The 13,774-nt window shown below is 38.6% G+C and overlaps 1 protein-coding gene across 1 annotated transcript; it reads right to left on the bottom strand.

Moving 5' to 3' along the window:
* Positions 1 to 182: 182 nt before the first annotated feature.
* LOC141444463 (uncharacterized) lies at positions 183 to 13,769 on the bottom strand. The gene is made up of 12 exons (XM_074110014.1): positions 13,753 to 13,769; positions 13,514 to 13,527; positions 12,450 to 12,630; positions 10,389 to 10,474; positions 9,030 to 9,130; positions 7,606 to 7,665; positions 6,687 to 6,805; positions 4,780 to 4,799; positions 3,958 to 3,987; positions 2,942 to 3,031; positions 1,610 to 1,759; positions 183 to 258 (listed from the first exon to the last, which is right to left on the bottom strand). Exons 1-12 carry the CDS (start codon positions 13,767 to 13,769, stop codon positions 197 to 199), a joined length of 930 nt encoding a protein of 309 aa, XP_073966115.1. The 3' UTR covers positions 183 to 196.
* Positions 13,770 to 13,774: the final 5 nt, after the last annotated feature.

Here is a 13,774-nt window from a genome sequence, read left to right as displayed (position 1 = left end):
CTTCAGAGCAACATAACCGTTCACTATGCTAAATATACCATACGTTACGTTAGACCCCTTGTGGCTCCATGTGACTCCATCTGAATGAGTGTTTTTAATATAATGTCGTTGAAACTAGCCTAAGATGGTAAGGATTGGAGAAATGGGTACATACCTAGGATACAGTAAAATAAAACAAAATGATTTCTTCAACGTTTTATTTCGGATTTTGCGAGTCTCTCCTAGTACCATTGTCGAGGCTTAAATTAAGCTCATCATCTGAAAAAAATCAACGTTTCAATTAGTGAAGTTAGATAGGTCTTTTAAAACCATTGTGTTGCTAAGACGATTTATCGATTCAGTGATCTGTTTGCGAAATATTCAACTGTAAAGTGCAAATTTTCATTAAAATCAAGCGTCGCGTCCCGCGCGTTGGGTGGAAAATTTTGAAAAAAAAAACAGAATGTTATATGACAAGGAAAATTATAACGGCTAATATTCCATTAGTTTAAGAGTATAATAGCAGCAGGCATAAAATATACCTAAACTTGGAAGATTCCGTAGGTACACAATACGAAATCCTTAGAAAAATATTACTTAGTTCTTTCGTAATGGTTACGGAACCCTATTCTTGGGCTTGACCGGCACGCTCTTGGCCGGTTTTTAAACTAATAACACTTATGTGTAAAAGTGGAGAACATTAATGTTTTTTGTCACCTATATAATACCTACGTACTTTTATCAAATAAATGATTAATTGATTGATTGATGTTCTGATAATCATAACTAGTAAAGTTCATGTTTAAAACATTGAATCCTTATTGTTCCATGACTGGTGGTGTACGTGATCAGTGAACTAATAATACATTAGTGTCTTAAGGGCGGTAAATAAGGAATTACGAACGAGAGTCTATTAGAAGCCCGAAGTCGAACACTGAGGGCTTTAATGAGTCGATGTTCGTAATTCTACTACCGCCCGTGCGACATACAATGTTTTTCATCACATTTGTTCCAAATATTGGCGATACCTTAGGCTGCGCTCTTGGCAGAGCCGCTCTCCCCCTCCCGCAACATGCGCCTGACCTGCGTGTGCGTGTAAGCCAGCGCGCGCAGCAGCATCAGTACGGCCATTGACTCATTTACCGACCACGGGTTTCATGACAAGCACATTAAGGTCGAGGGTTTTATTTGGGGGGTTGCAACCAAGGTAGCCTGCATGTTACGACACTGTTTACGAACAAGTGTGATGAAAAACAAATTACTATTCCTCACCCGCGACCTTATGATAGCTACCGGTACAGTGGAATCATTTGTTTCCTGACCCACCGTAGAAAATTCTCACAGAACGTTGTCAAAATGCGATGTCATTATGACTTTTTCTACGAAAATATTCCACAGTTGGCCACAATGCAGTTGGTTCGATAGTACCAGAAGTAACATGTCATGATAGACGTGAGTCTAACATCTGATAACATGGTGGTCTGTAGAATTTTGTTCTTCTAAGCCAGTACAATTGCCCCCCCCATCCTGGCACCCATGGCCGCCATCGAGTCTGCCGTCGCCAACACGTCGTGTATCTTACACTTATCCCTTCAAGCAGCAGCAGTCGTCTCCCCAGCTGGCTCCTCACCAGCTTGCGTGACTGCGACATCAGCGGCCACCGTAATGCCTGACTCAGTAACTTCAGTGCCCTCCGCAGCCAGCGCCTGAGCGGTGGTCTCTTCGCCTTCACCACCGGCTGTGGTTGCTTCACCGCCGCCTTCTGCAGTTGTTTCGTCACCTAGAACGAGGCTCTTTTTAACTGTAAGTCTTCTATTGGGGTCCATATTGGCATTGGAGTTATATAGGGCTATTTTTCAGTGGGGGCCTGGTCTGGATTTTTATGTCTGTAGCTACGAGTATAGGGTAGAGTTAGGTTATTTACACCGTTTGGGGAGGAATCTTTAGGCCCATGGGGTTCAGGCGCGAAGGAACTCGTCAAAGAGATTTCTTCGCACTGAGCCTATAAACTAATAAATAAATAAATAAAATATCACGGGGCAATTCACACCAATTGACCTAGTCCCAAAGTAAGCTTAGCAAAGCTTGTGTTATGGGTATGTCGGCTCGTGGATGGGTGGAGTGATGCCAGGGAATTGAAAATGCGAGAGGTCTGATTTCTTCGGTGTATATTTGGAAAGTAATTATAATAAAAATTGTTCCCTAAAAGTTGGTTTACATAAGCGCCCTCTGTTAGCTCCCTAAAGAACTACTTGGTTTATTGATTTGCTACAAACAATCGATGACAGTTCTTTAATTTATCAATAAGCCTCGTAATTTGCGTATCATTGTGTAGATGGCGCTGTCAGGCACATTGACAGGGTACTAAGCAACGGCAACGGATAAATATAATTATATAGATAGATACATACTTAAATACATATTAAACACCCAAGACCCGAGAATAAACATTCGTATTTTTCATACAAATATCTGCCCCGACACGGGAATCGAACCCGGGACCTCAAGCTTCGTAGTCAGGTTCTCTAACCACTAGGCCATCTGGTCGTCTGAATGTACAAAGTGCAATACAAAGCGCCTATACAAAGTGCAAAATTCAAACTTCGTATCTTGCCGTCCCGCTGACGCTAATCTTGTTTAACACGAGAGTGAGAGGGACGGTACGATATGAACTTCGATTTTCGTAGTAGCCCCCCTGTCCTATAATGAAAAAGGTTCAATGTTCGACTGTATGTATTAAAATGATGATGCGGATCGGCAAGCGCGGCGTAGGACGTCCATTAACAAGATGAACGGATGAGCTGGTGAAAGCCCCGGGTTCACGGTGGATGCCGTTTCCAACCGAAGGTAGAACCAAAGCAAGTGGAGGTCTATGGGGGCCTATGTCCAACAGTGGACGTCCTACGGCTGAGATGATGATGATGATGATTGAATATACTTTCTACGTGATTTTTTAACTCACCAGCTGGCGCCGCGGTGGTTTCTCCGTCGGGGGCGGTTGACGCATCTGCTCCTCCGCCTTCCGTAGTCTCTGACCCGTCGCTCGTTGTTTCTAAATTAAAAATTCACAGTAAGAAAACTGTAGTTTGATTCAGTATTCAGTAAAGTACATATTCTTTTTTTATTTTACTGTAAGTAATAATTAAAATTAAACTACTTATCCTAACAAAAAATAAAACCCACACATACATAGGTACATAAAAAAATAATACTAAACTATTTAAATTTAAAAAAGGCCCCCGTGGCATGGTGCCTGAAAGGCTGGCAGCATTCCCTAGTATTATTGGCAATGAAAATTCGTTGAGAGAGATAGCTACCTAACCTACCTATGTACTTTGCTGCAGCCTTTTGGTCTCCAGTAGTGTCGACCAACTTAGATCGTAAATTGCAAACCTTGCGCGACATACGGGTGCCTTGGATTTCCATGAATAGATATTTAAATCTTTGATTTTTAAATCTTGGGCTCCTCAAAGCTCGATTTTTTTAAATTTTATAAAAAGAAGCTTGTTCGTATGTCCGTTCCACAGATTACCATAGGGCGAACTCTTTCCTCGGTCAACGCATTGGCACTGCCATACAATAAGGAAAAGCAGCCAGCCTTATGAGCGTTGCATTTTTGTTAGTTTTTCTCGATTAAGTATTCCATAAAAATTGAATGAAAATTAAAAATGTTGTCTGATAGAACACTAATTATACTGGGTGTGGCCTGTAATACGAGCAAAAAATTAAAACGTAGATCCCCAATAGTCGCAATCTGGATAATAAATGTAAAAAGTTTGTCAGGCTTAGTAAAGTAAATATTTGAAAGGGTTGAGTAAAGTATATATTGTGTGTAAATAATGAGCTTCTATAGTTATTTAAAGATAGATATAAAAACTTTAATTGTGAATAACGAGCATAGCACTTTAAATATTAAGTATTTTGAGATAATTTTGAATTAAAATGTCAGAAAACGTAAATAAATATTAAATGTCTTACGATCTCCGTCAGCAGCTGCTGTTGATGCTTCTAAAATAAATAAAAATAGAACATATACCAACCTAGTTAATGTCATGTTAATGAGTTATTGTAATTATTTTGTTGTATTTATACATTGTTCAAATTCGTTTGCTTTTACCCGACAGCGATAATTTTTGGAATGGTACTCGTAACAATATGGTATCAAAATGAAAGCTAAGTTTTTAAGGCAGTGGGGTTTTTGTTTTGTTTATCTATTTTTTGTAATTCGTACTTGTAGTGTAGATATTTGTTAAACTTCCTTCTTCTTCTTCTTCTTCTCTTTTAAAATATGGCTGTTCTGTCCTAATTAATAGGACAATTTCGCCAGTGTCAAAGTAAACTCTCTTTGAGAGGCACGTTGTACGGTGATTGTAGTTTTTGCAACTTGATAGTAAAATTTCAGAAACCACGTGGAGACCACTTGCGCATTAAAAAATGTTAGACACGAGAGCAATATAGGATTTTGGGATCACTGTTCACTGTTAAGGTTAATCGCCGCATAAAAGAACTGTCCAACGGCCAGGGCAATTGCGCTGCTAAATGAATTTTTGACTGAAATCCAGGATGCTGACGTGTTTGCCGATGGTTGGGGAGCACTTTTATCTAAAATAATGTTATTTTTAGCATAGTATTAAGTATTAACGAGCTAGGCGTTTTGGTGCAAACTGTAAGCCTGACTTCGTATTGAATAAATAAATAAATAAATAAATAAACACTCAAAATTATACTTCAACTACATCCGCCATCTTCGAATGCTACAAATCGAATCGTTAAACTTCCTTATTTAATTCATTTACCAACCTTGATCGCTTGCTTCATCTCTGAAAGGTATAAAAAAGGGCACAGTATCAAAAAAAGTCCTTTTTTATAAAAAAAAAAAATCCGAGTTCACATCAAAATTACTAATAGCACAGTAAAATACTCCACTTAAAATATAACGTAATAAACCGGAACTTATATTCGTGGCGTACCGCTATTTATCTTAAAGTACCTAAAGCATTTTTATTATTGCAGAGCTAATAATGACTAACGCACATCATACCTTGTAACTCTTTTTTATTTAAATCTTCTATTTTTGCACATCAAATATATCATCATCATCATCTTGTCAGCCGAAAGACGTCCACTGCTGGACATAGGCCTTCCCCAAGGCTTTCCACTCAGACCGGTCTTGTGCTTTCCGCATCCACCGCGATCCCGCGATCTTAACCAAGTCGTCGCTCCATCTTGTTGGAGGCCTACCGACAGCTCGTCTCCCGGTCCGCGGACGCCATTCGAGAACCTTCTGGCCCCATCGGCCATCAGGCCTGCGAGCAATGTGCCCCGCCCACTGCCACTTTAGTTTCGCAATTCTTCTATTTCTTCATCAAATATATACTTACCTATCAATTTATTTTAAGCATTTATATACTTTTTACATAACCAGCACTAGTGGGGCCGAATTATTTTCTAAATAGATTAGGTTCTGGCGCTTCGCCGGCCGCTACCGCGGCGCGCTCACTTTGCTCGCTCGGCTCGCGCGCTGTAGTCTCAATTGTACCTCTACTACACTACACTAGGTACTACACAATTTTCCGGTGCCAAATTGATAGTAAAAGTTATTTTGCTATGAGAATGAGTATCATCTACGCACGCTCTAGTTAATTTGCTGTGCAGTCAGTATTTTTAATGTGATTGTAGTATTTTTGTATAGTTTGTGTTGCTGTATGTACCAGTTTGCTAATCATTTAGTTTGTTTGTATTTAAATAATTTAATTGATATACAAAGGTATATTATACAAATGATGAGAATAAATTGATAGGCAATTATTTATTTAATGTGTAATTAATAATATTCCTAAAAAAACAGTTTTATATCTTATATATACGTCCCACTGCTGGGCACAGGCCTCCTCTCATAATGAGAGGGCTCGAGCCGTATTTCCCACAAAAATAGTGTGGTTCAATCAAAAATATTGTTAACGTTATTTTTTTTACATATTGAAAACGAAAAGTATATTAAAGTATTTACTAAGTGTGTAACTCTGCAATTAAAAGTGTGGGGGTTTTACTTAAATGTAATTGTGAACGATCCGTTACCAATTACTGGGGGTGTTAGCTTGGTCCTGGCCATAGATACATCCATACTAATATTATAAATGCAAAAGTGTGTGTTTGTGTGTTTGTATGTTTGTCCGTCTTTCACGTCGAAACGGAGCAACTGATCGACGTGATTTTTGGCATAGAGATAGTTTATGGGCCAGAGAGTGACATAGCCTATTTTTATCCCGGAAAAATGCACAGTTCCCGAGGGAACAGCGCGCAATAACCGAATTCCACGCGGGCGAAGCCGCGGGCAAAAGCTAGTATACATAAGTATATAAAAAAAAAACCCCGAAACCCGAAAAACAAAACCCCGAAAAAAAATATATATATATATAAGTATATATATATTTTTTTTTTCGGGGATCTCGAAAACGGCTCCGACAATTTCGATGAAATTTGGTATGTAGGGTTTTCAGGGATGAAAAATCGATCTAGCGTGGTCTTATCTCTGGGAAAATTCTTGTTATCGAGTTTTAGCCTTAGCAAAGCTCGTTCGCCCAGTTACTATTATTTAATACAAGTGAGGGGACGGTTACTTCAAATTTCGTGGTAGCCCCCCTGCTCACGTCTCTCGAATCACCCTGTACACTTGACTAGGCAGAAAGTGATATAATTGTACTTACAGTAGCTCCATGATGTTTTTGGTGCACGTCTCGTCTCCGAGTTGGAACTTGGCTTGATAAACTCCCAAGTAAGTATCAGTGTATGCTGTTATACGTATGTCAATGGTCGATGACGTTGCCTGTAAAATCCATACTAATATTATAAATGCGAAAGTGTGTGTGTTTGTATGTTTGTCCGTCTTTCACGTCGAAACGGAGCGAAGGATTGACGTGATTTTTGGCACAGAGATAGTTTTTGGGCCAGAACATAGGCTAATTTTTGTCACGGAAAAATGCACAGTTCCCGAGGGAACAGCGCGCGATAACCGAAGTCCACGCGGGCGAAGCTGCAGGCAAAAGTTAGTTAATTAAATAAAAGTTTCTTGGATGAGCGAAAAAAAAGGATAGCTGAACTGTTTAATTTCAAGGAATTATATTATGTAAGCTCATTTTAAGTGAACTGTATTGTTCTTATGAGTACGAGTAAATAAAGCTTCTTAAAACCTAAAAAAAGTAGTAAGTACGGCAGGCCAAGGCGGAGATAGCGGGACGACCTAGACGCGTTTTCCTACGGGCTACTACGAAACTCGAAGTTCGCGTATCGTACGGTCCCTGTCGCTCTCGTATTTAATAGTATATGTGTCAGAGGGACAGCACGACACGAACTTCGAGTTTCGAGTTTCGTAGTATCCCTGCTGGTCAGACATAAGTGCCGACAGGGCGAGTTGGAAATCCAGCAGGGCTACTACGAAACTCGAAACTCGAAGTTCGTATCGTGCCGTCTCTCTCGCTCTGGTGTTAAATAGTATAAGTAACAGAGAGACCGCACGACACAAACTTCGAGTTTCGTGTTTCGTACTAGCCCAGCAGGAAGAGGCCTTTGCCCAGCAGTGGGGCATACAGACTTATAAAATAAAACAATAATAATAATCACTTCTACCACAAAGAAAGCCACGGCGCCGCCGCCGTCAGTGTCCAGTTTCATTCCATTTACGTACACCTTTAAAAAAAAAACGATAATTTCAATGAATAAAATTTATACAACACACGATCTATGTAATGTATTTTTACTAATAAGTTTAAGTTTAATCATGTCATTTTTCATAGGGGCCTTTTCTTAGAGAATCATCGTTTGGTTCCACCCTGTATATTTACAAGCTTTTATTTAGTTTCACCTGTCCCGTTGTCTGTCTGTCTGTAATCAAATCTCGCAAGTTAAATTTGACCAACTTCCAGAGTCAGATCGACTTGAAATTTGGAATACTTATGTAAATCGCGTGGCAATACAATAATCTAGTAGTGACATCTTGGTAGTCCGGCCAGGATCGTCTCCGCAGGACGGAACTCTTCAACTGTTAATGGCATCGACTTGAAATTTGGTATGCAAATGTAGTTCGGGTGACAATGCAAGTACCTGCAGTCAACAAAAAGTACAGTCGGCAAAAAAAGGTTGAATTAAAAATTGTTTTTTTATGGTTAGGTTATTTATCTCTATATGTATGTCTATCCGTTGTCTAGTACCCATTGTACAAGCTTTGCTTACTTTGGGGCCAGGTCAATTGGTGTAATTTGTCCCAATATATATTATTGTATGTGAAATTCACATTGTGAATGTGTGTAGGTGCGATTTTGGTATTTCACAGGCGCGGATCCAGCCCTCAAAAAAGGTTGTGGTCACAGCCAAGTCAGCCACCCAAAAATCGGCCAAGTGCGAGTCGTAGCACAAACTCGCTCATGAACAATCATGACTCATGAATGACTTTTGAAAGTGTGTAATTACTAGTATATTTGGGTTGTGGGCGTGCCCATCGTGCCCAGAAAGGTGGATCCGCACTTGGTATTTCAGATAAATTATTATGTATATGTAAGTTTATACAAGGTGTCAATTAAATAACTGAAAACCTCAGACACCCCAAAAATATTTTTAACATTTTAAGTTAATCAATTGCATTTATTTTTAAATACCTTCATTATTTTAAAAGATATTCGTGTGTTTTACTAAGTCAGTAATTCTACTTCATTTCTAACTCTACAATTCTACACTCATGATTTGTACTATGTGTCAGTTGCGCTTTGACGTTTTAGAATAAAACCATAAAAACACACAGTGACAGCAAACCGGCCAGTATTCAATTATTAAAATAGTATGCAACCTCGCTAAAATTTTTAATTGGCGCCTGTTGCAGTCGTAACTTTTAGACCGGGCACAATAAAAAATGGATTTAAAAACAGAAACACAACCTAATTTAAAACATAGTGTAATCGACTCTACTCTCGAATCTGAGAAAACTACTTTCTGGTTATCAGTTATTTAATTAACACCTTGTATATATGTAATACAATACATATAGGTATTAACAACACCTTATCAACGTTGCAGTCCTCGCAAATAAAGTTGATCTCCTGCTGCCACTGCTCGCCTTCCTGTGGCGGTTTCAACTTAGGCTGGTTAGTAATCTTCACGGCTGAAAATTAATGTCAAAACCAGCAATGTATGTGCAATTACGTGTTTTTAGGGTTCCGGAGCCAAAATGGCAAAAACGGAACCCTTATAGTTTCACCATGTCTGTCTGTCTGTCCGTCGCGGCTTTGCTCAGGGACTAACAATGCTAGAAAGCTGTAATTTTGCACGAATATATATGTAAACTATGCCGACAAAATAGTACAATAAAAAATTCAAAAAAAATTTTTTTAGACTACCATAGACGTAAAGTGGGGGTGTTTTTTTTTCTCATCCAATCTTGTAGTGTGGGGTATCGTTGGATAGGTATTTTAAATCATTAGGGATTTGCTAAGACAATTTTTCGATTCAGTGATTTGTTTGAAATATTCAACTTTAAAGTGCAAATTTTCATCAAAATCGCCCCCCCCCCCCCGGTGGGTGGAAAAATTTGAAAAAATTCAGGATGGTAGTAAGTATATCAAACTTTCAAGGAAAACTATAACGGCTAAGTTTGCTTGAGAATTATTAGTAGTTTATGAGTAAATAGCAGCCTAAGGTATAAAATACCTAAACTTGGATGATTCCGTATAAAATACGAAATCCTTAGAAAAATATTTTTTTTTCTTAATGGCTACGGAACCCTATTTTGGGCGTGTCCGACACGCTCTTGGCCGGTTTTATTTTTCTAAGTTTTTTTTTACTTTATCAATAAGCATAAAAGTAAATAGTAATGAAACAAATGTGTTTTTTACCTGGTGCTAAAATTAGGAAGTAGGCATTAAATATTATTTAACAAAGGAAATTAATTTGTAAAATAATTCGAAACAAAAGTGAATAAGTTCAATAACTTACATTTGTCTGTAAATAAAATGGTTTATTTTTAGTAGATTTCGCTAAGTATTTTATAACCTTATTATTTTATTCTAGTATATATTTTTTAAATCAAATAAAAAAGCCGTGGTGGCCTAGTGGTTTGACCAATCGCCTCTCAAACAGAGGGTCGTGGGTCAAACCCCGGCTCGCACCTCTGAGTTTTTCGAAATTCATGCGCGGAATTGCATTTAAAATTTACCACGAGCTTTGCGGTGAAGGAAAACATCGTGAGGAAACCTGCACAAACCTGCGAAGCAATTCAATGGTGTGTGTGAAGTTCCCAATCCGCACTGGGCCCGCGTGGGAACTATGGCCCAAGCCCTCTTGTTCGAGGAGGCCTGTGCCCAGCAGTGGGACGTATATAGGCTGGGATGATGATGATGATGAATCAAATGAAATTAACTTACTCTCGATGACCGCCAACACTTTCGTATAGACCTTGTCCTTGTGTTTGAACAGACCCAGGTACACACAAGAGTGGGCATCCTCAAATCTAACAAAAAAAAAAGATGTTGCAGCGCTTTACAGTACATACTTAGTACACTAAAAAATATATAGGTATGATTTCATTTAATTAATGATTTGGTACACAAACAGTTGAACATACCTCATCATATAAAGTAACAAAACAGTAAGCCACCAGGTCTCTTTTTCTGGTTTTTCTGTGCATCCTGCAGGGCTACTACGAAACTCGAAACTCGAAGTTCGTATCGTGCGGTCCCTCTGACACTTATACTATTTAATACGAGAGCGAGAGGGACCGCACGACACGAACTTCGAGTTTCGGGTTTCGTAGTAGCCCTGCTGGTATGTTTCAGTTTGTATTTTCGATATGGATTTTGCGGGATGACCGTAAAAGTAACAAATATTTGGAGTTGAAATTAAAAATCCAAAAAGACTCCAAAAACCAGTCTTAGTAAGTAGTTTTTTTTTTTTTATCAACCGGATAGCAAACGAGCAAGTGGGTCTCCTGATGGTAAGAGATCACCACCGCCCATAGACACCTGCATCACCAGGGGTATTGCAGATGCGTTGCCAACCTAGAGGCCTAAGATGGGATACCTCAAGTGCCAGTAATTTCACCGGCTGTCTTACTCTCCACGCCGAAACACAACAGTGCAAGCACTGCTGCTTCACGGCAGGATTAGCGAGCAAGATGGTGGTAGCAATCCGGGCGGACCTTGCACAAGGTCCTACCACCTGCAAAGCTTGAAATAAGTTTGCCTGTAAGTTTGAAATAAGTTTTTGTTAAAGATTTCATTTCATTTTTTTTGCATTTGAGTTTATTTTGCTGACTGTACTTTTTGTTGACTGTATGTACTTGCATTGTCATCCAAACTACATACCTGTCAGTATCAGTACCAAATTTCCAATCGATGCCATTAACCTCCTGGCTGGACCATCAGGACGTCAGTACCAAATTATTGTAAGTATTGTCACCGACACACATAAGTATGCCTTTAAAGTCAATCCGACCACTTGAAGTAGGTCAAATTTAGCTTCCATGATTTGACCCAAATAAATAAACGAACTGGGCAAGCTAAATAAAAGCTTGTAAAAAATCAGCCTCCCAGCTGAAAGGAAGTGAAAAGCAAAGTCTTTGTCACTATTTAAATCTATGCTCAAGAGCACTATCTGTCATCTTGTAATTATTAACCTTATTATAATTTATTTATTTATTTGTTGCTGTTTATCTCACTACCTATATTTATTTTGGACGTATATTATATGTACGATATAATTATGTATTATTCGTAGATGTATTGCTGTTTACGTTAAATTTTTCTTATCTACTTTTGATGCACCACCTGTTGTAAACTAGTCCTTCCTTCTTTCTGTAAAAAGGTTGCCTGGAAGAGATCGCTCTTAAGCGATAAGGCCGCCTATTGCTCACCTTGTAATATTTTTTTTTCTGTGTATCTGTTTTCTGTATCGCTTACTGTCTGGTGTACAAATAAAGAGTCTTTGTATTGTATTGTATTGTATTGTAAGTGAACTTGAGAGTTCCGTTTACTTATTCCTTTTGAGATATCTACGCATTTGTCTTAAATTACATGCACGATTGTATTGTAGCGTTTACCTTTAAACGCCAAAGTCGGCAAAACACGACAGCTGAAAATCGTGCCATAGATGCCACGTCGGCATTTTGTGGCGCCCATGGCACGATTTTTAGCATTTTTTTATCGGGTATTGCCGACTGTGGCGTCCAAAAGGTTAAACCAGTGGTTCTTAACCTTTTAGTTAGGAGGGACCATTTGTCAAATTTTTTGTCTTGCCATGGACCACCAACTGTTTGAAGGTAAAATTGGAAACGAATGAACGGTTGCGACGGCTACTTGACTGGCGCATCGTTTTGCCAATTCGTTGTTGATCGCTTCGCGGACCAGTCTTCCAGGGACCACCTGTGGTCCGCGGACCACCGGTTAAGAACCACTGGGTTAAACGAATTGACTGTATTGTTCCATTACCGAGGGAAATTGAAGCTGATCATCTTGGTGACGGACACGATGGACACGCGTCCGGCGGCCAGCACCGACTCGCCGTTGCACAGGATGTCGGTGAGGTCGCAGCTGTCGCACTGGTACGAGATAGTCGTGTCGTAATGTTCGCCGACCTCGTAGGATGCGTCGAAACGGGATATTTTGATCACTGAACGACAATATTTTTTTTGAAAAAAAAAACTTCAAAGACCAGTATATAATAGTATATTGCGCTAGCCGCTGACAACTATATTAGGCTAGCGCCAATATACTCTACGGCGTAGAGTCTACGCTAACTTTATTGTCAGTCAATATTTTTTATCACTTCACTTAAATAAATAAATGATAAACGAACAACACTTACAATTTTCTGTAATTAAAAGAAAAATAAAATAATTATTTGTACAGATTATAAGAAGCTATTACATTTCAATAAGTACTAAAATGTCAAGCCTGCTTACCAATATCTGGAAAAAAATAAATTTTAATTTAATTGAAAGAGTCACAGAAACATTTTTTTATTTTCAATATCAAAAATAATATTTATTTATAGTTTCACTGCTTTAGCTCACCCTTTTCTGTAATAAAAAACAAATTAATTAAATATCAGGTTGAATAAGAGTAATATGTATCAATTTTATCAAAATTTTAACAATTAATGAATTCCTACCTGGCGCTAGAAAAAACAATATCTCAAATTATTATTTATATTTTCATGACATTAAAGCAGTGTTTTTTAAAATGTGGGTCGCGGCTTAAGGGGTCGCAGTCGCATCGTTATTGTGTATGACTATTCAATGTTTATATATATATTAACCTAAGATTAATACAAATAACTGTAAGTGGAGGTAAGCAAGCAGAGGGGGGGGGGGGGTCGCGTCCAGAAAAAGTTTGAAAAACACTGCATTAAAGCAACGCACGACCAACCAACAAACTAGGGGACTAAAAGTGGAAAGTATGTTTTCTATATTAATAAATAAGTTACGGATGGACAGACCAATTAGTAGACAATTATGATTTTAGCTAATATTGTATCGTTTGCATATTCTCACTGGCAATATTGCCACTGAGATTATCAAGCTACTTATATTCCTAATATTGCCGGTAAATTCCACAAAAACAATATTGGAACTTTTTCTGTAACTGTATCTGGGAACACGTATTCACAGAAAGAAAATGTAGCTGTATGTCCGTGTTCTCTCAGTTAATTCAATAGATCCGCGGTACAACAAGCGTGAGAAGGAGGGGGGGGGGGGGGGGGTGCTAAAAATGTCCAAAATTGGTGTCTTACTTTATGGATGGCCCCATATCAG

This window comes from Choristoneura fumiferana, chromosome 30 (assembly GCF_025370935.1).
Source record: "Choristoneura fumiferana chromosome 30, NRCan_CFum_1, whole genome shotgun sequence".
Classification (NCBI taxonomy): Eukaryota; Metazoa; Arthropoda; class Insecta; order Lepidoptera; family Tortricidae; genus Choristoneura; species Choristoneura fumiferana.
The sequence above is the reverse complement of the archived record's forward strand: the minus strand, read 5'-3'. Positions and strand labels throughout refer to the sequence as shown.

Excerpts from the sequence above, each read along its gene's own strand:
- LOC141444463 (XM_074110014.1), bottom strand. Across the intron at positions 3,988-4,779 it reads AGATGAAGCAAGCGATCAAG|AAGCATCAACAGCAGCTGCT; the intron begins GTTGGTAAATGA and ends TATTTATTTTAG. Across the intron at positions 259-1,609 it reads TGTCGCAGTCACGCAAGCTG|ATGATGAGCTTAATTTAAGC; the intron begins GTGAGGAGCCAG and ends GATTTTTTTCAG.